Below are 23,933 nucleotides of genomic sequence, written 5' to 3'. Positions count from 1 at the left end.
ACACTACAGACAGCACTTAGCACTAACACTGCAGACAGCACTTAGCACTAACACTACAGACAGCACTTAGCACTAACACTACAGACAGCACTTAGCACTAACACTACAGATAGTTATTGTACTTTACATTGTATGTTTATTTATCTATATGTTTATTTGCTTCTAGGTGTCCGATTTTAATTCCCGTTTAAGCTTGAGCCTGTTTATTTGCAGTACTGGTCGTGGCACTGATTCGTGTAGTGTAGAAGCAGTTTGGCACAAGGGGATCTTGAATTCTGACCTTTCTATGCTAATATCTGGGATGAATTCTGTGATCAGATGCAAAGCACTTTGTAAGTCGCTCTGGATAAGAGCGTCTGCTAAATGTGCAAAAACGTAAACGTAAAAAACGTAAAGGGTCAATCGCCTCCTATCCTCTTTCTTAAGGAAAACCAGAATAAACATATTGAGAATCCATCATTTGAAGTAATTACCTTGAGAGGCCAAAGGTATCACAGTAGCTGCAGTAAAGATTTACAGTGTAAGTGGACAGAGAGGGATTTACAGTTTTTTACGACTGCTAACATCCTTTTGTCAAATCTGTAGTCACATTTTCAAAACTCTAAACACAGTGAACACAACATCAGTCTTCAGTGGCTATACAATTAGTAAAATTCATGTTATTTTTGCATAAAATGCAGTCATTTTACGTGTTTCTATAATCCTTACATTTTCTACACAAGGTTATCCAATAACAAAATTCTGTATCATTTTTGTCTTATTTACAAATGCTTGCACACAGCATGTCAAAAATGAACACCTAAGGTTCAAAACCTTAAATATTGTATAAAAGTTTTGTATTTTACAAAATACTGTAAAATACAATCTATTACTGTAATACACATTTTTTGCACATAGGCTATAGATGAATGAAATAAAATGAAGTACAGTAATGTACCGGGTCAGAGAGGAACAAATATAACAATTTGTCCTGCAATCTCAAGTGCTGGTTTGGTCCTTCACAAATGCCAGATTTGTCCCTATAACAGTGACCTCCTTCTTTCGTTTTTGAATGAACTCCACCAACAACTGGTTCCAGAAGCAGAAAGGGAACAGGTGGGAGGAAACACGAGGACATTTGTGATGGGACGATGTAGCATTCTGTCATTCTCATGTCATCACAAACTGGTTTATAGACCATCCAAGAGTAATGTCCCTTTTCCTCCCGCCCATCTCGCCTTTCCTCAACCCCACTAAGGAACTTTTTTCAGTCTGGAGGTGGAAGGTGTATGATCATCGGCCCCATGACCAAATGTCCCTGCTGCATGCAATGGATCCCGGCTGCAGAGACACTTCAGCTGAAGACTGCCAGGGGTGAATAAGGCATACCAAGCTTTTCTATCCCAGGTGCATGGCAAGGGCCAACATCAGATGTGATGTGGATGAAAACATGTGGCCAACTGCTGAAGACCACTTACATTACACATAACAAGACTCCAGTTTTGTATCCTGTTTATTCCCCCTTGTGTGGCTTTTTTTGTATATGTGTATTTTTACACATATGGGACCATGGCTAATCATGTTTACAATTATGGTAATTATTTTTTGGGTTAGGCTACAATTTACATCAATGTCCCTAATACAGTAAAATATAACCTTTACTGCAAAACTGTTACTGACTCCTTTTTTGTCTAATCTACATTCCATATAGTACCTAACAGTAAATATCACTCATTGTGTAGACAGTATGTTGCCAAAAATGCACACGTTTACAGATTACAGTAAAAATGAACTGACTAAGAAAACAACAGATGTTACTGTAAAATGTCTGTTGTTTGCTGGGAGAGAGTAAAATATTACATGTAATACTGTTTCTGTATTGCCATCAAATGTTAGTTTTTTTACAGTGGTTGTGCAGTGATTGACTATGTTCATCTCAAATAGAGAATCTGTGCTAGTGTTTGAAAGACTGATTGGATACTGAACCAGGTTTGCTGTGTTTTAACAAAGTTGGTGTATAAAGAGAAAATTTTGTTTGTGTTGTGAAATGCAGAGTTGGTATTTAGTTAAGAAAATGCGCTTTTGAACAGGATATTAACTATTTGGCTATTTGTGTGAGGTAAATGTGTTGCTGTGTTTAGAGTTTTGAAAATGTATCTCAAGTTTTAGGAAAGGCATGTTAGCAGTCGTAAAAAACCTGTAATATAGGCCTACCTGTGATCTCTCTCTCTGTCACAGGCTCTCTCTCTCTCTCTCTCTCTCTCTCCCTCTCCCTTACTCTCTCCTTCTCTCTCTGTTCTTTTCTCTTCCCACTGTATCATCATTCTGCAAAGAGACTCCAGCACCAAGTAAACACACAAATCTGACATGACGGCACCAACCCAGTTTGGAACGTTTAGCACAACATGGCATTTTGATGTTACTTCAGAAAGACGTGTACCAGGGGAGTCTTGTTCAGGCTCACAGCACTGACAGCCCCTCGGGGGTCCCTCTGATGCCATTATGAGCTGTTTTGTCCTGGTGGCTGATTTGGGTTGAGATCAAACAGTCTCCCATTTTGGTTTGTGTAGGTTACTAAGCCTCCTTAATCAACGCTGAACTGAAGAACTGTGTTTAGCTAGTAAAAGTCTCAGCCCACACGTGGCACAAACAAACACTATGAAGATGCTGAAAAATGAGACAGCTGAAATTAGCACTGTGAGGGCCTATTAGAGTCTGAGTTTAACGAGACAGGGAATGTTTACTGTGATGAGTGTGGAGAAGGTGAGGAGAGAATAGAGCAGTGTTTTACTCTCCTTACGGGGCTGCCAGCAACATCTGTGCAACATAATTTCTCTGACTGGTCCAGATACACACTGCTGTGGACACACCCTGCTCCGGACACACACTGCTGCAGACACACGCTGCCCCGGAAACACGCTGCCCTGGACACACACTGCAGTGGGCACACACTGCTGCGGACACACACTGCATTCCAATATAAGATCAATCCAGCATCCCAGAACCACAGAGGAAAGAACAAAGAGCATGGGGCAGAGAGGGAGAGAGAGAGAGAGAGAGAGAGAGAGAGAGAGAAAAGAGAGATAAAGAGAGAGAGAGAGAGAGAGAGAGAAAAAGACGGACAGAGGGTGAGGGATGGACATAGTGAGAGATACAAAGAAACACAGAAATAGGGAGAGAAAAAATTGGGAGAAATAAAAAAACACAGAGGAGGAGAGGAGACAAACTGAAGGACAAGGGACTGAAAGAAAGTGGAGAAATGGAGACCATTGAATGCCACATGCAATTATACTGTGTATGTGTGTGTGTGTGTGTGTGTGTGTGTGTGTGTGTGTGTGTGTGTGTGTGTGTGTGTGTGTGTGTGTGTGTGTGTGGTATTTGCACTGAACATTTAGACTTCAGAGGCTGAAGTCTTATCTGTAATGAAACAAACTGAAAGGTTAAGAAACTGAGTGTTGGGGAGCCGTCACAACAGGGCCAGTGGGGTTTACTTCCTTCTTTACCCCCCAGTGGGAAAGTTTGGGCTGCACAACAACATGCAGACACACAACACACACACACCACACTCAGACTTCCAACATTTTTTGCTCTCTCTCTCTTTCACTCTATCTATTCATCACTTTTCCTTTCTCTCTCTCTCTCTCTCTCTCTCTATCTCTCGCCCCTCCTCCCTGTCTTCTACTGGAACTCAGATGCATCTCGGTGAGTTCCAGTGTGAGTTGGACTGTCCTCCACAGGTGAGATGAAATCTTGAGCTTTGCATCTGTGTCTCTGTCTGTCTCTCCATCTCTCTGTCTCTCATTCTGCATCTCTCTTTCACTATCACTTCATCTCTCTCTCCAACTCTCTCCTCTGCTTCTGCTTATATCTATCTTCTGCTCTCTATCCCTTCATCTCTTTCTCTCACTCTAGTCTCTATCATTTCATCTCTCTTTCTCTCATTCTGGCCTCTATATCAATTCATCTCTTTCTCTCACTCATTCTGTATCTTTCTCTCCATCTGGTCATGCAAAGTTCAAACACATACACACTCACATGTACACACACACACACACATTGATGCATATATGCACATACAGGCTGGACCTCTAGAGATTCACTTCTCATAGGTATGATCACGCAAGCCAGGAGTTGTCAAACTCATCTTCATTCCACAGTAGATAATCCGTCTGTCTTTCTCTTGCGAAGAACAACTGGCTCCAACTAAGTCTGTCCAGGTAAGCTCCTCTACCTCGTCCAGTCCGGACAGTGGAGCTTCAGTGTTCCCCTTACAGAACGTTTACCTCTCCTCTGTGTGCCCGGGGTGCCTGTTCTTTTCTTGTATGTCTGGGAGTGTTTTCTTTTGTGAGTGCAGGTGTGTTGCGTTGTGTTGGTGGCTTGCTGTTGCTATGGCTGCGTCCGGCGTGTTTACTGTGGCGGAGTTCACTCTTTGCCCCGCCCTGGAGGACTCTGGTGTCGGCACGACGACGACCTTCGTGCGCTGGCCGACTTTCCTTAGGTGAGTGTTCGGTCTGCAGCGTTGGTCTGTACGTGTGTGAAGGCTGACGTGAAGGTTGGTATGAGCACTGGAGGAGAGCAGCTGCTGAAGACACACGAGGCCCCTGGTCCCTCAGTCAGACGGAGCTCCACACGGCCCAGTGCAGACGTTCTGGGTCGAGCTGCCCCGTCAGCTGCACACCTGAACTAGCAGAAAGCACAACCTCTGACCCAAGCGAGTTGGTTGATGAGTTTCTGCTGAGTCGTCCTCAGCTTCCCGCCACCATGACAGGAGGCGTGGCCTTGTATGTCCCTCATAGGTCCATTCATAACGCCCTGGACACCACCTCCACTTTCAGAGAGACATTCATGTTTTTATTGTCGTGAAGTCAGAAGTTTGACTGCTGCATATCCTTTCACTTTAATCCTGCATTAAAGTAAAAACCAGCAGGTTGAAATGCTGTCAGTGTCCATGGAGAGAACTTTTGCTCTCGCTGTAGGCTGAGGTAGAACAAACGTCTCAGCTCTTCGTGTTTCCTGTCTAAGTTTTAATTAGTAATGTATCTGACAGATGCAGAAAAGCCGAATGTGAAAGATACCGAGGGATTTGTGTGCTGTGACATCTCGTGTCCTGGACAGTATTTAATCTTTCAGATGCCAGTCACTGTGGTTGTGACATTTTAATTCAAGGAATTCAACATGGATTTGGTTATGTGCCCTTGCACACTGTGGTGTCTGAAAGCTCTGATTTATCTGGTCTGTTTGAAGTCACTGTCACTGTTGCCACTTGGAGAATTGTCTATGTTAGACAGTGTCTGATCTTCTACTAATCTAACCAGCCCCAGGACTGATCACGTGCCTTCTACTGGGCTTCTACGTCTCCCACTTGCATGTTGACCTGTGGCCAAACGACACCACATGCAGCCGTAGTGGGACTATGGGAGCTCCCTCTGACTAAAGGCGGCCTAGGTGTCCTGATGTCGATGTCAGCACCGCAGACCAGAGTGTCTCAGAGATGAGCACAGGTTTCCTTACCTACAGTCCAAACCTGAAATACTGATTCTGAAGCTGGTAAACTGCTAGTGGCTATTATGTGGAAAAGAGTCAAGGCTCCATCTTGTTTATACTTCAGCAGTGTGTAATCTGTATACAATAATCACAGCAGGCGTAGGGTTTGTGTTGGGATTAGGGTTCTGCATGAATGTTACAGTTTTTTGCTAAGATGCTAAGATCCAATTTCAGAAAGTATGTCTCCTTTTGTCAAAGCTTAACACATCAGCCCATGTCACACACACAACAGGCAAAACATCTCACAATTTTGGAAAAAGCAACACTTCAACTTGCAACTCTTGCCAAAAACATATTAATGCATCCAAACTCTACACTCAAATATCAGATGAACAGCCTTTCCCATGTGACAAATACACACTGAAGTGACAAATGGAAAACACTACTACCCCGTGTTTGAGTGTTCAGTGTGTGGTCTGCTGTGAATGTCAGACATACACATACATGTATATTCACAAATATACAGGTTATTTATGCATATTCAGTACATTTACACCATAAAGTGAAACACAATTACACTGGGAAGGCTTATTTTGGTTTTGCATGAACACTACAGCAACACTTGCTGTATGTACTGTAAACACTTGGATAACAAAAACAAAATAGACTTGTTTTACATTTATGGCATTTTGGCAGACGCCCTTATCCAGAGCGACTTAAATTTTTTTTATCGATTTTTTTATACAAGTGAGCAATTGAGGGTTAAGGGCCTTGCTTAAGGGCACCTCAGTCATGGCCTCAGGTCTGGGAATCAAACCCACGACCCTCCGGTCACAAGACCAGTTCCCTAACCACCAGGCCATCACTGCCCATTGTAATCACAAGGTCAGCTTGTAATACCAGCATACTAAACTAGGGTGCATCTTATCTCACGTTTGGATCTTGCTACAAGATCTCCTCAACATCACGGTCCTCTCTGTCCAGACAGCGGGGGGAGGACCTTGTTGAGAGACATCTTCACCCCTCTCATGCTCCCTCATCAACGTCACCACCAGCTTCCTCCATCACCTGCTGAATGGATTTGTATCCATGCCAAAAAGATCTCAGCAGGAACGGAGAGTTTGGTGGAGGTGAAGCACAGCAAATCGTGGCTGTACTGTGAACCAGGTTGTACTTGAGCAGCCCGGTGCAAACTTACATTGTCTCAGACGACAACAAACCCGGACTCTTCTGGATCACCCCCCTGGTGATGGAGAATGAGGGTGTTGTGCTCTGTGTTGAGGAAGGAGATGGATAGGATGGATGTGCTATGGATAGACTCACTGAATGGATGTTGCTGATGGTGACGTTGTCAGTAATGATGTGCTGTTGTAGTTGTCGGAAATGTATGCTATTGTTTGCTCTGACCATATTGACCAAGGTCTCTTTCTGTTCTGAAGTGGATAGCCGTTTTTGTCCCCAATAGACTTCCCTTCTCCACCTCTTCACTACTCTGTCCATGTCCTCTAGAGGAGTGGAAGCCCTGCATGTCTTCCTCTTATAACTCCGTGGCATGATGGTCTATTTCTATTTTGGGTCTAAAATTAAGAATGTCACATAGTTTAAGTGATTAAATATAAGAATACAATGTACAACTACAAAAAAAAACAATATGTTTAAAATATTCATAAGTGGGTGTGAGTTGTGCCACTGGCACAACTTACCCCAGGCCCTATGGCACAAATCACCCCAACCCCACCATTTGGGAAAAAATGCATCATCCAGTAGTTTTGGGCTAACATCATGCTAGCTGCGTAGACTCATAGTGTAGCTTACCAAAGTACTAAAACATGTGTAAAATGTTTTCATACTTCTCTATAACTGTTTGGACACAACAATCAAAAATCCTTGATCATAGGAATTTTACTTTGAAAGGCAAAAAACAGTTTTTTGAACTTAAAAGTGCTTTCCTCTCATGCAATGAGGATCTCTTCTTTGCAGGATGAGTAAAATGAATGTTTTTTCAAAAATTAATGGTCACATAACCAATTTCTTCTCTGGTTCACTATAAACAAGGGGTGGCACAACTTCCACCCTGGCACAAATCACCCCACTCTCCCCTATGTATAGAGGACAGGTCTACTTATCTATTCTCATTTTGAAATGTCTGGATGATGCTACAGTGTAGCAGCACAGATAAGGTTGGACCTTTTTCCTCCAGAAAACCCAACGCATGCTTGACCACATGATTGACCAGAGTGGCTCTGATCTCATCTATTGTAGTTGCTCATCCTCTTCCTCATTCTCATCCTCTTTGTCATCATCGTTATGCAGTATTGGAGTCCATTGATGTGCAAACCAACTTGTGGCCTCTTTATAGGGATTAGGCTCTGATGTCTACAGATTTGTAAAAAATAGCTAGAAGTGTTTTACGGTAACCAGTGAGGACTGGGCTTGGATAATTGGTAGGGGGGTGTAGCAGTTGCCTGCCAGTGTTTTCCAGAAGAAACACATGGTTTTCAGTTTTGAATGTTGTGTCTAATGTAGGGAACTGTGATTAATGTTTTGCAAAAAGTGTGTTTAGAATTGCTAAAGAATTGCTAAACGAACAGAGTGTAAGGCAGAGAATGTGCTTAAGGTTTAGCGCACCAGGTCAATAGATAGGCTACATGAGTTAGTGGTTTAGCGCACCAGGTCAATAGATAGGCTACATGAGTTAGTGGTTTAGCGCACCAGGTCAATAGATAGGCTACATGAGTTAGTGGTTTAGCGCACCAGGTCAATAGATAGGCTACATGAGTTAGTGGTTTCCAAAATTGTGCTTTAAGTGCCACTTTTGAGGTCTTAGTGACTGCAAAAACTCTAACAGGCAGGAAAGGATGCAGGTAAGGAGGTAATAGACAGTGGAGTGGTCGTCTATCCTGTTTCACTCAGAAATCTTATACAGCTGGGTTAAGGGTTGGGTTATTGTGTTTGGCCAACCTGACATCCGTGTTGGTGTTATCTTACTACACACCTTTCCATTCTGTGTCTCTGTTCATTTCTTTCTGGTTCATCTTACATACAAGTAGCGCTAGATATTTAGCCCTAGATGTTTAGACTTAGAAGTTTACAAACCTAATGCCTCCATCACTTCCTCTTCCTGCCATGACCCCACCTAGACCAGGTCATAACCCCTCCCCCTCAGCCTCCACCTACCACACCCATTACATTTCTAGTTCATCCATACATTCATGGATGACACCATAGCTGTAGGCCTGCTCACCAAATAGAATAAAAATAAATTTTATACATATAAATACAAATATAAGTATACAACAAAAATATATAAATACAAACTTCAGAGAGGAGGTAGAGAGTCCATAGTGAGGTGGGCCTGCTCACTACATCGAATACTGACCGCTCCCTGAAGGCCAGTGAATCGCAGAAGATTGTTGTTGACTTTAGAGGAGAAAGTACAGGTCACTCCAGTGGAAAGAACAAAGTTTCAAATTCTTGGTTCCATATCACTGAATTCCTCTCTTGATCACCCAGATCACCCAGGGCTCCTTTCACAGAGTCTGTTCAGAGTCAGTAAATTGTGATAAATTTGGTTCAATTCAAACGAACCCAGGTGTGAGTGCCCTGTTAGTGCTGTTCGTCAGAGTAAGTGAGAACACTGCCTTTCAAAACAAACTTCTAAACTATGGTGCATTTTTAATGAAGTGTGAATACAGTACCACAAACACAGTAACACACACCAAAGGCACCGATCACCAATCACCAATCACCAATCACTGATCACCGATCAAGGACTAGGAGATGATGTCACGGAGCAACCCTAAACACTGAGAACAGAGTGGTGAGAAAAATGAGCAACTGTGGCAAAGTGGGGCAGTAACATGCCTCATTAACGTTGCCTCATTAACGTTGGGCTTAACGAGCACTGGGGAAACGCCTACATATTCAAACACATCTCCAGAATTCATCACACTGTTTCACCTCCTTAATGCATTGTGCCTGCTCAGAGTTTTCAGTCGCTAAAACCACCACCCCAGTGGTTCAGTCATACGTGTCCATAGTACTTTAGTTTACTTTAGTTTCTTTTGGTTTGATGGTAAATATGTCAATGTGAACAAAGTGTACCAGGACAAAAAAAGGAACAATGTCAGTCAGCTTCAGAGTACAGAAGTGGCAGAGTCTATTAGCTACAGAGGATGTAATTATAATGAAGTGATCCATCTGGATTTAAATTAACTCAGTATAAGTTAGTTTATTCTTTTCTTCAGATTCTATATTGTCATTCTTCTTTGTGCGCTGGCTGAAGCTGACTGACTCTCACCAGTCACAGCTATCTTCCTCCAGCTCTTAGTGACCATGTTATTGATCATCACACACACACACACACACACACACACACACACACACACACACACACAGTGCTTGCTCTTCTTTAATCCCCACTGATGAGTCCAGAGCTTCGCTCCAGTGCTCAGTACAAGCCGAGCTAGATACCATGCTACTTCTGGCATTGTGTCTTTTGTCTCTTTTTATGCCAACAAAATAAAGGCCCTTTTTGCTTGTTGCCACTCAGACCTCATGTCTGGCTTCTCCTGGAAATCTTTCTCTTGGAAAGGTGAATCACCAGTGGAGGCTTCATATTCCCCAGGGTGATGGACCCTGTAATGAAGACAACTGTGGCAATATTTTAAACACGTTTGAAAGAAGCTGACCAAAACCTTTCTCATTCTACAGAAGAGCAGCTTTGCTATTAAACACCTGAGTAGTGGGCAACCTGCAGGTTTGGCAGTTTGAGTTTGAGACACACGCATTTGACCGTCTTCACACGATTTCTCACGCTGAAAAATAAACTAGTTTATTTATCTCTGATCTACATCTATGATTCAATACTAGTTCGCCAACCACTGGCGATCGATATAATACTTAATTTGTGTCCACTTTACACCCCTCCGCCCGCTAACAATTTACACTCACCGAGTGGCTGACAGCAGGGCGTTGTGTGAGAGATGAAAGGGGCGAGCGTGTCTCCGTGCTAACACCCATCACTGCTAATCCTGCACACGGTGATCACGTCAGAGTGGCTGCTGCTCATCCCTGCATGTCACCTCACACACACAACACACAGAGAGGGGTCTGTCGGCCCAAAGAGGGGAGGAAGAGGGTGTAAAAGGAGAACGAGAGGATAAAGGAGGAAAAGAGGAGAAGAAGAGAGCAACCGCACAAGAACGGAGAGCATGCACAAAAGAGAAAAAGAGAGAGAACAGAACAGAAGCATCACCAATGTGCTGTGTATGTGCGTGCGTGCGTGCGTGCGTGCGTGCGTGCGTGCGTGCGTGTGTGTGTGTGTGTGTGTGTGTGTGTGTGTGTGTGTGTGTCCAGTGTACATTAACAAGATTCTGGCTCATGCTCTTGTTTCTGATGCCATCTTTTCTGTCTGATTTTGCTATTTTCTTTTCTTATTCTGGAATGTCTCCTGTTTGTCCTTCTTGACACCTGCTTTTGGAGCGTGGTGTACTCTAAAACTTAGCCACGCCCACTACTAGCCATAGCAACCCAAAGCAGAACGTTATGTTACAGTTCTGAAATCAGGGCTGAGAAGAATATGGATGACCTGTAAAAGCAACAATAGCTAATAGTCAAAGTGAACTAGCCACAAGCTAACTCAGTATAGTTAATGCCACATAACAAGGATTTAGCCAGCATTTAGACATATCAGATGTAAGTATTTAAACTTTTAATAAACATATTTGTAAAGGTTTGTTTCATCCATATTTTCTCCAGTCCTATTTTGAAAACTCTTCCTAACTTAAACTCTTCCTATGATCTCTCTTTCTCCTTTCCTCCTCCTCCTTTTCTTGCAGCAGCGTTCAGCTGTAGGTGGGAAATAGAGCTCTTTGGAAGAGCAGATAGAACAGCGTTACAATAATCTAGCCTTGATGTGATAAATGCATGGACAAGTTTTTCACTGTCAGCAGGAGAGAGCATATCTCAGACCTTAGTGATGTTTCGAAGGTGAAAATAAGCTGTCTTGCATGTAGATATGATGTGTGATTTGAAGCTGAGCTCATTATCAAAGGTGACGCCCAGGTTCTTAACACATTTTTTGGCATTCAGATTCATTTGATTTAAATAAGTCTGGACATCATTCATTTGTGAATCACTACCAAGAACAAGAACTTCTGTCTTCTCTTTATTTAATTGCAGATAATTGTCAGACATCCATGTCTGTATATCATCTATGCAGTCAAACAGTGAGCAAATTGATTTTAGGGCTTTAGGTTCTAGAGAAATGTAAAGTTGAGTGTCATCTGCATATTGATGATAACTAATACCATGTTTGTTAATGATATGCGGTAACGGAAGCATATATAGGTTGAACAGTAATGGCCCAAGAATTGATCCTTGGGGGACTCCACAAGTTATTTTTGGACGTGTGGAGGAAGAGGTACCTAATGCAACATAGTATTATTTGTATTTACTATATATTTCTACTATTTTGGTAATTCACTCAATTATTATTTTATTTTAGGCTTAAAACAACATTAATTGCACTTCCCTGAAACAGATGCAGTAGGCTACTATAAGTACAAATATAAAGTGAGCAGACTCATACACATGTGAATCACACGTCTGTTACATCATCATGAGAACTGACAGAAAAGTTGAACTATTAGCCTAGCGCTAATCCTAACCCTAATCCTAACCATAACCATGTAGAATTACAGTCCCAGTAGAACACCTGTGGAATGTGGCAGGGAGACCATTGTGGACCTAAAGGGTTTCGTAAGCAAGTGTGTGTTGTTTTGTAAGGTACTTCATCACTAGATAAGTGACATATCTTCAGGCCTGAGCTAACACCGCGGGCAAACACCGTGGTTAAACACCAGGGCCAAACACCGTGGGCAAACACTGGGGGCAAACACCAGAGTGCTGTCACTCTACACAGAGAGGAGTGTGTAATGTTGGGACGTGAGAAGCAAAGAGTGAGATTTCTCCAGTGTTTTCCCTGTGCGAGAGAGAAGTGGAAAGAATTATCTCTGTCACTCATATTGTCTTTAATAGGACTGCTCAGAGAGGGAGGGAGAGAGAGTTGTTAAAATTTCTGGAATAAAACTTTAGTAAAATAATATATATAGAAAATATAGAGTTTTAACTCTTGATTGAATAACGTTTGGATTAGTGTAGACTATGAGATGAGATGAAACAGCTTCTACATTTGCAAGTCCAGCCAAGAACTATTTCACTTACATGAAACAAAACTTACAAACTTTCTGAGGCCACAGAATTCTAGAACATTCTATTCTTGAAAATGAACTGGAACTTTCGAGTGCTCTAGTTCTTTAGGAGAGAGAGACAGAGAGGGGCAGACTGACAGCAGCATGAAACCTGGGATGATTTAGTACGATTGTGGCAGTGTGACAATAGAAAGCAAACATGAAACTAATCTCTCTGTGTGTGTGTGTGTGTGTGTGTGTGTGTGTGTGTGTGTGTGTGTGTGTGTGTGTGTGTGTGTGTGTGTGTGTGTGTGTGTGTGTGTGTGTGCATCAATAGCAGTAGTTGTTTTGCTCACACAATGGTAAATACAACGAAATAGTAATTTAAATTGGATGATTGATCCTTGTTTTCAAAGGTCTCATTTTTAGAGTAAATATCTCCCATCATGCAGACCAGCCTTAGGGAGTCTCTGGTTCTCCAAGGGCCAGAAATAACTGCCGCCAGGATTCATTACTGAACACTGCTGTTCAGGACAAAGCAAAAGCATACAAACCACAGCAGAAGATAAAATTAGTGCAAAGAGGAGGTGGTGACGAACACAGTGACTTCCACAAACGGTCCCATTAAAGGATGACAGAACAATTTATTTACAGTTTTGCAATTCAGAAGAGCTCACATTTAGTTTGAAGCACACCCCCAAACACACACACACACACACACACACTCTCTCTCCTGGAACACCCTCCTGGTAGAGTCCTTCACTGCAGCCCTCGACACCCTAGTGTTGTGTGATGTCCTCCCCCATGGCTCCTCCACCTATCGCTTCTCCACCCATGGCTCCTCCCCTCATGGCCCCTCCCCCCATGGCTCCTCCCCTATGGCTCCTGTAGGAGGAAGGCAGCCCTGAAGTGGAGAGGTGGCAGAGATGAAGATGAAGACTCTGAGACTCCATCTCAGCACCACAGAGCCCCCATCTCTGTAGGCTGGTCTCCACCCTTCCCACCCAACCTCCACCCTCCTGCTCTTGTGTTGGTGTCCTCCATCATGTCCAGTCCTGCTCTCTCTCTCTTTCCTCCTTTTCTTGCTCTTCTTCCCCCATTTCATTTTCTCTCTTGCTCTTTCTCACACTTTCTTCCTCATTCTCTCCATCTCCCCCTCTCTCCATCTCTCCCTCAATCCATCTCTCCCTCTCTCTGGAGGTTTGTTGGAGAGAGGCCGTTGATCAAATCAGATAATCTCCAGCTCTTAATCAGTTAACAGACATCACTTCAAATTAGCCGGTCAAAGGATCACTTTAGGTAGCAGGGGTTCAAAATGTCTCCACTGATTCTCAGTATACAGGATTCATAAACACACACACACACACACGTACATTCGCACAGACACATAGCTAAACATAGCATTTAATTCAAACAAATAAAATCCTAAGAAATTAAAACTATCTACCCTGTCTGGATTTGGCAGTGAGACATTGCGTGAACTATTGCACTGTTTGCTGTCTCATGAATTTTCCTTTCCGTTCTCACAACAACAACATATACATGACAGTGTATGAGTCACTAAGCTTATTTCCACTGAAGCAGTGTCCCAATTTAAGAAGAACCTGGAGTTTTCTGCATCCCACTCTCAAATGAAGACCTCGGTTCAACCCAAAGTTAGCTCATGCAGCTAACACCACAGCACATGCCCTGGCTAAGGCATTTAGCCTAATACATTTATACATGCTCATCCTGCTGTCAGAGAACAAAAGGGTTTGTGGGTATTAATTTGCTTTCTTCCAGCTGTTCATACTGATGAAGGAACGTGGGTCCAGAAGTTCTGAACCTCATTCATGCTCCTTTCCACCAACACATGAGATGACAGTTTGTGATGTCTCACGGCGCGTGACGTCTCACGGACTTTAATTACAGTTTCAGCACGCCTAAAGTGAACACAGCCTGACTCTAAGGGAAACGAGCCACAGCTAAACCCAAACTGGGATGTGTTTCATTTACAGTGTGCCATGAGATGAAAGCCCCTAGGTCAGCTGCTACCATTCAAAGTGCTCTATGTAAGGAGCAGGGAGACACTACAGACTCGGCCCAAGACACAAGGGCCCCAGACACGAGGGCCAAAAGATTCAAGTTTCAAGTTAACTTCTCACTTACATAGAAATATGCAATGAATAAGAATGAATTTCAATGCAGTGAAATTCTTGCCAGTGTATCCCAAAGCAATTTAAGTCCAATTTATAAGTGCAAATTAAAAAGCATGAATACGAAAATGTGTTCAATAAATACAGATTATAAAAGAAATTAATAAAATAATACAGATTATACAAGATCATTTAAATAATACAGATTCTACACGCTAATAATAAAAATGAAAACATGACATACATGATTATGTACGTTAAATCAGAGAGATTATGTAACACAAAGCATGCGTGATAAAGTTTTTTTCTCGTTTAGATGTTTTGGTCCAGTTTTTTTTTATTATTTATATTTTACGTGCGTAGTGGCACGTCAACTTCCCATTTAATAGTCATAAAAGGATTTTTTCCTTTTTTAATCTGTTAAATTTACTTAGCAATTGGGAAAAATATTTTAAGTTGTGTGTTGTATTCAAAATGTCGTTGTGAGAAGTCTTTATGAGTTTTCTTGAAGGAAAATATGTGTGTCACTTGCGTTTGTTCCGAGAACAGGTCCGAGGAGGCCTCGGGCAAGTGCTATTTTACGCCAAAATGGTTTCAAAAATAGCGTCGCACCGACGGACTGAAACGCCGCAGCCCCGTGGCGTCCTCGTCCTTCTGTCCGCCACGGACACACTGCGATAAACGCGCCTGCGCCATACGGAATTAGTCAAACGCCTGAGCGCCGCCGTGAAATTAAAGCCCATAGCCTTTAATTAATTCTAACTCTAATTCCGAAAGTGAGCTGATACCAGCAGACCGAAACTGCCCACAGAAGCTCATGATGTTGAATAAGCGTGTAGAGTAAAATTGTGTGACCATGCATCTGTAACGGATGATTAGTGCGGCTGACCAGTGACCGACCAGACTTACTCAACCGGGATCTTTCTCACCCATCCTGGGTGTCGTCTGCCTTTGTAAGACATATAGAAAAAATATATAAGTTTTGATGTTGCTGGCATAGTTCAATGAATTAAAATATACTATATGTTTTAAGTTACTATGTTACTTTATCACCAAAATGTGCCTCACTTGGTCTTTACCCCATGTCAAAGTGTCAGTGCTGGTGTCAGCATATGATCGCACAGGCACATTGTTTGTTGTTTTAATCTGATTCTGGGACCTTTCTATTCAAATCTGATCCATGCCTTACGTGACACACAAACTAGCATGGAACAGATTTGAAAAGAAGGGTCCCAGGATCAGATTACCCACAATCTGAACTACCATCTTCATCATGCAGTGGTTGTATAGCAGCCAGGGTACAGACCAGCGTAAAAGACCACGGCTACATGAGGGTTCGTCTTTATGGGTTCGTCACTGCCAAATCCAGACATGAGATCTATCATGGCCTCTCCCTGTGTGTGACATGAATGCGGCACACAACCACATTTAAAAGACCCTTGACAACAAATCATCCATCACTAGGCAACAAGGGTGAAGAGTGTTGTATTAATTTGAAAAATCAGCACAAGAGACGAGAAGAAGTCATGATGGTGTTGATGTATCTGCCTAGAGGTTAGAGGTCAAGGTGGTAAGACTAATGGACACACTTTAGAGGTCTTTGGAGACTGAGTACCCAATAGTTTCAATAGACATATTGCATTTATTTTACAGAGAGCGAGTGAAGAGTGTGGAGTGAGGAGTGAAGAGTGTGGAGTGAAGAGTGAGGAGTGTGGAGTGAAGAGTGAAGAATGTGGAGTGAAGAGTGAAGAATGTGGAGTGAAGAGTGTGGAGTGAAGAGTGAGGAGTGAAGAATGTGGAGTGAAGAGTGAGGAGTGTGGAGTGAAGAGTGAAGAATGTGGAGTGAAGAGTGAAGAATGTGGAGTGTGGAGTGAAGAGTGAAGAATGTGGAGTGAAGAGTGAAGAATGTGGAGTGAAGAGTGTGGAGTGAAGAGTGAGGAGTGAAGAATGTGGAGTGAAGAGTGTGGAGTGAAGAGTGTGGAGTGAAGAGTGAAGAATGTGGAGTGAAGAGTGTGGAGTGAAGAGTGAGGAGTGAAGAGTGTGGAGTGAAGAGTGTGGAGTGAAGAGTGAGGAGTGAAGAGTGAGGAGTGAAGAGTGTGGAGTGCAGACTGAGGTCTGAGGGCCAGGACCTCCATGTCTGCCTCTCACCCAACGCTGCCACAATAGTGCAGTTGTGTGCAGTGTCCCAGACTCGGGTTGCCCACTGATAGCAACATTTACCAGCCCCCCAAAGAACACTTATTTGGGGTTGTGTGTGTGTGTGTGTGTGTGTGTGTGTGTGTGTGTGTGTGTGTGTGTGTGTGTGTGTGTGTGTGTGTGTGTGTGTGTGTGTGTGTGTGTGCGCCTTTAGGCCTTCCACAGGATGCAGACTCTATGTTTTTAAATATATTTTAGACTGCCTGACTGAAAATAACTCTTTTACAAAGAGTGCCAAGACTGAAAAACTGTTGAGAAACACTGAGCTAGACACTCAAAATCAACCGTTATTTGCAAACACGTCTATGGTACATTTAATATGATACATGAATGTACAATTTCAGATTTGCATTATAACTAGTGGAGAAACAAGGTTAAATTTGTATAGTTCTAACAGGTTTCCCTCCAGTCCAGGTATTTTGTGTTGTCTCTATAAATAAGTCAGCTCACACATTCACTATCATCACAAATATCTATCAAATAGACCTTTAGATGAACACACAAGAGGACAGAGAGACAGACAGAGAGACAGACAGTGAGACAGACAGAGAGGATTCGTGAGAGCATGCAGTGTTTCTGGTGGACGTCTCGTGGTTTCTCGCCGGTCTTCCAGGTTTGCAATGCCCTCTGTTTTCTTCACCTGTCTGAAAGAACAGGATATGAATGCGAGCCATATCAGAGCTGATAGCACGCACGCCATCACAGTAACACCATGGGACACTGCGCACCATGGACAGACACACTCGGGCGTCTCACTGCGGCCACTGCTGTCTGTCTACACATATTCTTCATCTGTTTTCACAGTAGAGAGCGAAAAAAAAATGGGGATTAGGCTTTTCAACAAGAAATGCTAATTAATCTCATATTCTTTGACCCATTTTCACTGCAGAATCAGGGTTTGGAATGACAGTAAAAATAGCAACAATAATACACACTCAGTAAAATGTATTTTCCATGAGAAGAAGAGCTACACGTGGCACTTCAGGGTGCTCTTCCAACAAATCTCTTTCCTGGCCTTAAGGTGTTTAACAATCTGTTGAAACTAGCTAATCATATTTTGCTCTTTGTTTTACATTGAGGTCAGAGTGAGAGGATACAACCTCTGACTGCGAGAGCCGTATGCATTAAAGCACACGTATACTACAGTGCCATCTAGTGGTGATATGGTAGCATCACTGATTTTGCGGTGAGGCGTTTATCTTGTAAAAGCACATGGTATTTACCCAGACAGCCCAGACCTTGATATGTGCTCCAGCAAATATATAACATATTCACACCTTGTAGTTTACATGTGATCGGACATCATTTTGGAGAGAAAGGGTTTTCTGGGAATTGTAGTGCAAGTAGTAGAATGCAATGCATTTCGTCATCAGTGTAGTTTAGCATGTAATTACTAGTAAATAATTGGCATAAATACTGGCGTGTAATTCTTTCATATTACTCTCGTTACCGAAGAGAAAGACCGACAGCAGTTCAGTGATAGAATACATACATATAAGCTGCATGGATTGCGCAATTTTAGGCGTTTTTTTTATTTTATGCAGGACTGTGTTTTGTGTTTAATCAAAGTATTTAGGTGTTAAGTCACAAACGGTGGGTTACACCGATTTAAGCCTAAGGAACGCAGAACAATTAGGTGTGGTGCCAAGCATAGTCAGGTATAGTAAAATGATAGTTTAACGTAGAAAATGGGTGTTTTAGGCATATTTATGGGTGTACGTATATAACTATTTAGCATTTATTTCCGGCTTCACTGACAGAGTTTACATCAGAGCTCCAGTCTTGAATCTCAGTTGGGTCGCCTGTGTGTTCTAATATTTTTGGAGAGTTTTTAGAGTCCAGAGTTGCTTCACCGCTGTGTTGGTTTGTGCGTGAGGAGCCGCTGCGCCGCTGGAGGGCGCTGCTCGACACACGCGGCTGCACTTCCCCCCCGAGCGGCCGTTTCTTTCTCTCCTCGCGGTCCCACTCGGTGCGCTTCCCGTCGCCGCCGCCACTCGCGCACGGCCCCGCTCGGTACCGCACGGCCATGGCGGACAGCGCTAGCGAGAGCGACACGGACGGCGCGGGCAGCGGCCCGGCGGGCCCGCTACCCTCCGCGGCGGCGAGCGCGGCGGGTAAACAGGGCGTGGTGATCTCGCAGTTCCGCCTGGAGGAGCTGAGCAACCGGCTGGCCTCGCTGCAGCAGGAGAACAAGGTGCTGAAGATCGAGCTGGAGACCTTCAAGCTCAAGTGCAAGTCGCTCCAGGAGGAGAACCGGGACCTGCGCAAGGCCAGCGTCACCATCGTGAGTGCCTGCGCGCCCCCGCGGTGCGGTGCGGTGCGCGCGCCCTCTCGGCCCCTCGACCCGCGGGGCCGCGCGCCTATAATTAGATCTGGGCCCGCGGGAATAAATATGGACCGGGTCGAGGCGGCGCGGCGGGGTCGGGAGCGTGTCCGGCCGGAGCGGCTCCGCTCCCGGCAGCGTTACTGCGAGCTAGTGGGCTAATGCTAACGCTGGTGGTCAGATACCGCCACACACACACCCAAACACCACCACACACACCCAACACACGCACGGCCGCACTAATCTCTCATCTTGCGTGATTCCGGTAAAATCCCGAGCGTGTTGGGCCGCCGGTGGGAATAATGCGAAGCGGCCCAGAGTCTCGGAGCGGTCGGGCCGAGCTGGAGTGACTCATCCGGCCCCCCGGAGCCTGGAGACGACGCCACCCGTCCGAACGCCCTCCACCCCTGGACCGGACTCGGGTGGTGCTGTCCGTTAACGGCTCCACCAGTTCGTTCTGAACGCCGAACCCCCCCCCCCCACCCCCGGTGCCGTGGCCGGTGGGCCCAGTGAGAGGGCGACGTGTGTCCGTATCATCCATCACCCGTCCTGTAGGACAAAAGCGAGGACGCAGCGCCGGGTTCGTGTCCCGCTAACGTTTCTCTCCGGGTCGGCGGACAGGGAGACGGGGACAACTCCGTGAGGTTCTGTTGGGAAGAGTTGGGACTTTAATCTGATCCGTTGCGTCGTGAGCTCGAGTTTAAGCCCCGGCTTTGTTAGGCGCACACGCTCGTGCCATTGTGTACCGGGTTTATGGAGGTCTTCATTTACATGTCACGGTCTGAACTGGACTCGTGTAATCCAGCGCGGTGCTGCTGTGTTGTATATGTCCGTCAAACATCAGAGGTTTCCATAATGGTTTTATTTAATCGCTACTTTTAATCGTTTTCTTTGATGTATGGTTTTTTTGCATACCCACTAGCATGAATGAGGTGGTTTAGACCGTGTGTGTGTGTGTTATTGCAGCAAGCGAGGGCTGAACAGGAGGAAGAGTTTATCTCCAACACCTTGTTTAAGAAGATTCAGGCTCTGCAGAAGGAGAAAGAGACGCTTGCTGTGAACTATGAGAAGGAGGAAGAATTCCTCACCAACGATCTGTCCCGCAAACTCATGCAGGTAAAACGCCACACCCACAAAACACACCTTTCAGAGGAGGCCTCGCTGCAGGAGAACTCCTTCAGTAGTGTGTGCTGTCCAAAACATTCTCATACAACTAGGACGCTTTCCCCCACAAAAACACCACAACCATCAGATCAGAAACCTCCACACCACACGCAGGTCACACGTGTGTCCTCGTCCTACAGGAGACGGCAGAGACGGCCACACAATTGGGTGTGTAGCGCTGTGTGTGTGTGTGTGTGTGTGTGTGTGTGTTACGGAGAGTAGAGGTCTAGATGTCCTGCAGTGTCTGGGACTCTGTTCAAACATCTTCCTGGTGTCGTGGATGGCTCTGGTTCTGGTTATATAAGGTCTGACGTGCAGATCCAGGATGTGTGTCTGCCTGTCATGTCTGGCGATTGGACCAGTGAAGCGTGGGTTTTAGCTCCGCCCCCGGCCCCGCCTCCACAGCACAGTGGTGCGAGAGTCTACTGGGCTGAGCTCTGGACTCCCTTTATGTACACACAGGTTTAGTGGAGCAGGGCAGGTGTGACTGGGAGGGAGAGTCGGTGTCCTCTCAGGCCAAGCAGAGAACACCTTTTAAAGGGGGGGGTGTAACCGGAGAGTCTGCTTGGTTTGGACTAAGTGTGTATAACTGAGTTGCTCTCTAGAGGACATGACTCACCAGAGAGAGAGAGAGAGAGAGATGGCATGGCAGAGAGAGAGAGATGGCATGGCCTTGCAGTGGTCCCTCAGTGAAACATTGATTTTCTTTTTCCATTACAGCATCTGCGTTTAAACCTGCTACCTTTCTGTCCAGTGTCAGGTGAAGTTGGCAAAGTGCTGAACCTTTAACCTTTGACCTATATCTAATCGGGACTCTTTCATTCTGAAGCAAACTGTATGTACACAGTCACCTGCTTGGAGACGCACTGGCTCTGTGTGTTTGTTTCCCATAATTCTTCAGGTTTGTTCTTCAGTGCCCACACCATAATGACCCGTGTTGGGGGCACACAACAGTGTCTGCCAATAGTGTTTATGTAAAACCAGAACCTGCAACACACACACAGCTGATTTCAACACCCACGAAGTTCTCACTGCATGATATGCAAAATATGTTGCCGGTGTTCATCTGGGGAGTTGTTGGTGTGGTGAGGTGTGGCTGGTCCGGCTGGCATGACGTCTCTGTTGTTCTCCGTGGTTTAACCGCCCTGCGCTCGCCTGTCTGTGTGTCCTGCACCACAACTCCGTCTGAGTCACGTCCTCCCCGAGGAGAAGGCCGTGTGTGAGTGGGACCGTTGACTCACCACCATGTGTGTGTGGGGAAGGCGTAGTGATACGACTGTAGCGCCTTAGCACGGCCACGTCACCTCCGCCAGACACCCGTCAGCCTGCTGCTGTGGTTGGGTTAGTAGGTCCGCGCTGTCTCACAGGTCACGCCTGTCCTCACTCCCCTTATGTGTGTGTGTGTGTGTGTGTGTGTGTGTGTGTGTGTGAGACACTTTGGGCTGCAGAATTCTGCGCTGCATTTGCATATGATTCCTTACTGCACATTTTTGCACAGGCACATTTAAGTCTTCCAGCTCCATGCCAGCCACTACATTTCAATCAGCACCTTAATAACACCACACCTTACCCATAACACCACACCTTACCCATAACACCACACTATCTGGAGATTTATATGACCTTATTAGTTGTTTGTTTCTTATAAACATTTTCATATAATATTTCTATGTATTTGAGATTTATTCTTCTCCAAACTGAAGGAATACAGTGTCTTAGTATGACAACAAAAATCTTAAATATAATATGAATCCAATTAGTTTATCTTCTGTACATGTATAATGTCCTTCTCTTTTTCACTGTCTGACTCTCAGTTCACTTTAATGGTGCTTCTTGGCATGGCGAATATTCACATTTGTGTTGCCAAAGCGTTGATGAGATGTGAACACGTCTGTCCGTCTGTCTGTCCGTCCATCTCCAGCTCCAGCATGAGAAGGCCGAGCTGGAACAACATCTGGAACAGGAGCAGGAGTTTCAGGTCAACAAGCTCATGAAGAAGATCAAGAAGTTGGAGAACGACACCATCTCCAAACAGCTCACTCTGGAACAGGTACACACACACACACACACCCCACCATCTCCAAACAGCTCACTCTGGAACAGGTACACACACACACCCCATCATCTCCAAACAGCTCACTCTGGAGCAGGTACACACACTCTGGAACAGGTACACACACGCGCACACACAGAACCACCACCACCATCTTCAAACAGCTCTACAGGTCCACCCTCACACCACACACAGTGTTGAGCCGCTAAAGTTAAGACCATATCACTCAAACCGTCAGCTGTTGTCATAACTTGTACCAGCTTACTTTGAAAATCTGTTTAGAGCCTTTTCTCTTGTTTATAAACAAATACATTCAGTGTTTTCTCTAGAAACTTGGACCACATCTTCAAAAACATTAGAACAGATATTCTGTATCACGTTCAGAGCCGTGCTAGAAGATACGTGTGTGTGTGTGTGTGTGTGTGTGTGTGTGTGTGTGTGTGTGTGTGTGTGTGTGTGTGTGTGTGTGTTTGCAGCTGCGCCGTGAGAAGATAGACTTGGAGAACACTCTGGAACAGGAGCAGGAGGCGTTGGTGAATCGTCTCTGGAAGCGAATGGACAAACTGGAGGCTGAAAAGAGGTAGACGAGTCTCCTGTGGCTCCATAGGTGCTGCGTGGAACACACACCTGGCACACAGAGGACCCGGGTTCAAGACCGGAGAGGACCCGGGTTCAAGACCGGAGAGGACCCGGGTTCAAGACGGGGTTCAGCTTTTTTCTGCGCTACGTTTGACAGCTGAACAGTCCTGTAGTGGTGAAATGCACTACTTACAAATAGTTATGGATATTTGGCTTTCGGGTGAAATTTCAGGATGAACCTAAAATGCACTCTGACCTTTATGGGTGAACTTAATGTGACCTCCTCATGTCCAACTGTTCTGTGTTTCTGTACTATTTGCACAACTTGCTGTTCTCTTAACGAGGAGCTAAATAGCAAAATTCACAACAGGTGTTTGATCCATGAATCAACCAATACATGGTTCAGTTGATATTTAAACAGTCCTCCTCACCATGCCCAAGTTTTGAGACCAAGACGACCCCTAATAAGTGATCACCAGTACCAGCCGTTGTGAGGGGTCAAACAGGATGTTCTCAGACGGAAGTGGCCACTGAGTTCAATGTAGCAGAGTTTCATCAGCAGGTTGCCACAGAGACAGAGAGATGGAGGAGTCACAGAAAGACATAGAGGTGGACGTCCTGTGGGCTCGTCCCACACTGATGACGCTTCGTTGTGAACAGTGTCCTGCAGATCCGTATGATGAACGCCACACAACTCCAGACACATTTAAGGGAAGAGGGAGAGACACAAGGGTCAAGTCAGACTATTTGAAATAGTTTTAATCAGAGAAGTGTCTAGTCATTAAAGAACTGCCTTACACTTTCTGACAAGCCCACAGTACTTGAAT

General features: G+C 44.7%; 1 protein-coding gene across 1 annotated transcript in view; it reads left to right on the top strand.

Moving 5' to 3' along the window:
• Positions 1 to 18,328: 18,328 nt before the first annotated feature.
• The window catches only part of ccdc6a (coiled-coil domain containing 6a), a 12,618-nt gene continuing 7,013 nt past the window's right edge, over positions 18,329 to 23,933 (top strand). The window contains 4 exon segments of the mRNA XM_076978075.1: positions 18,329 to 19,271; positions 20,277 to 20,426; positions 22,396 to 22,524; positions 23,004 to 23,107. Coding sequence (XP_076834190.1) covers positions 19,014 to 19,271; positions 20,277 to 20,426; positions 22,396 to 22,524; positions 23,004 to 23,107 — 641 coding nt within the window. The 5' untranslated portion in view covers positions 18,329 to 19,013.

The sequence above is a fragment of the Brachyhypopomus gauderio genome, chromosome 17 (assembly GCF_052324685.1).
Source record: "Brachyhypopomus gauderio isolate BG-103 chromosome 17, BGAUD_0.2, whole genome shotgun sequence".
In the NCBI taxonomy this organism is placed as follows: Eukaryota; Metazoa; Chordata; class Actinopteri; order Gymnotiformes; family Hypopomidae; genus Brachyhypopomus; species Brachyhypopomus gauderio.
This window is presented reverse-complemented; position numbering and strand designations above follow the sequence as displayed.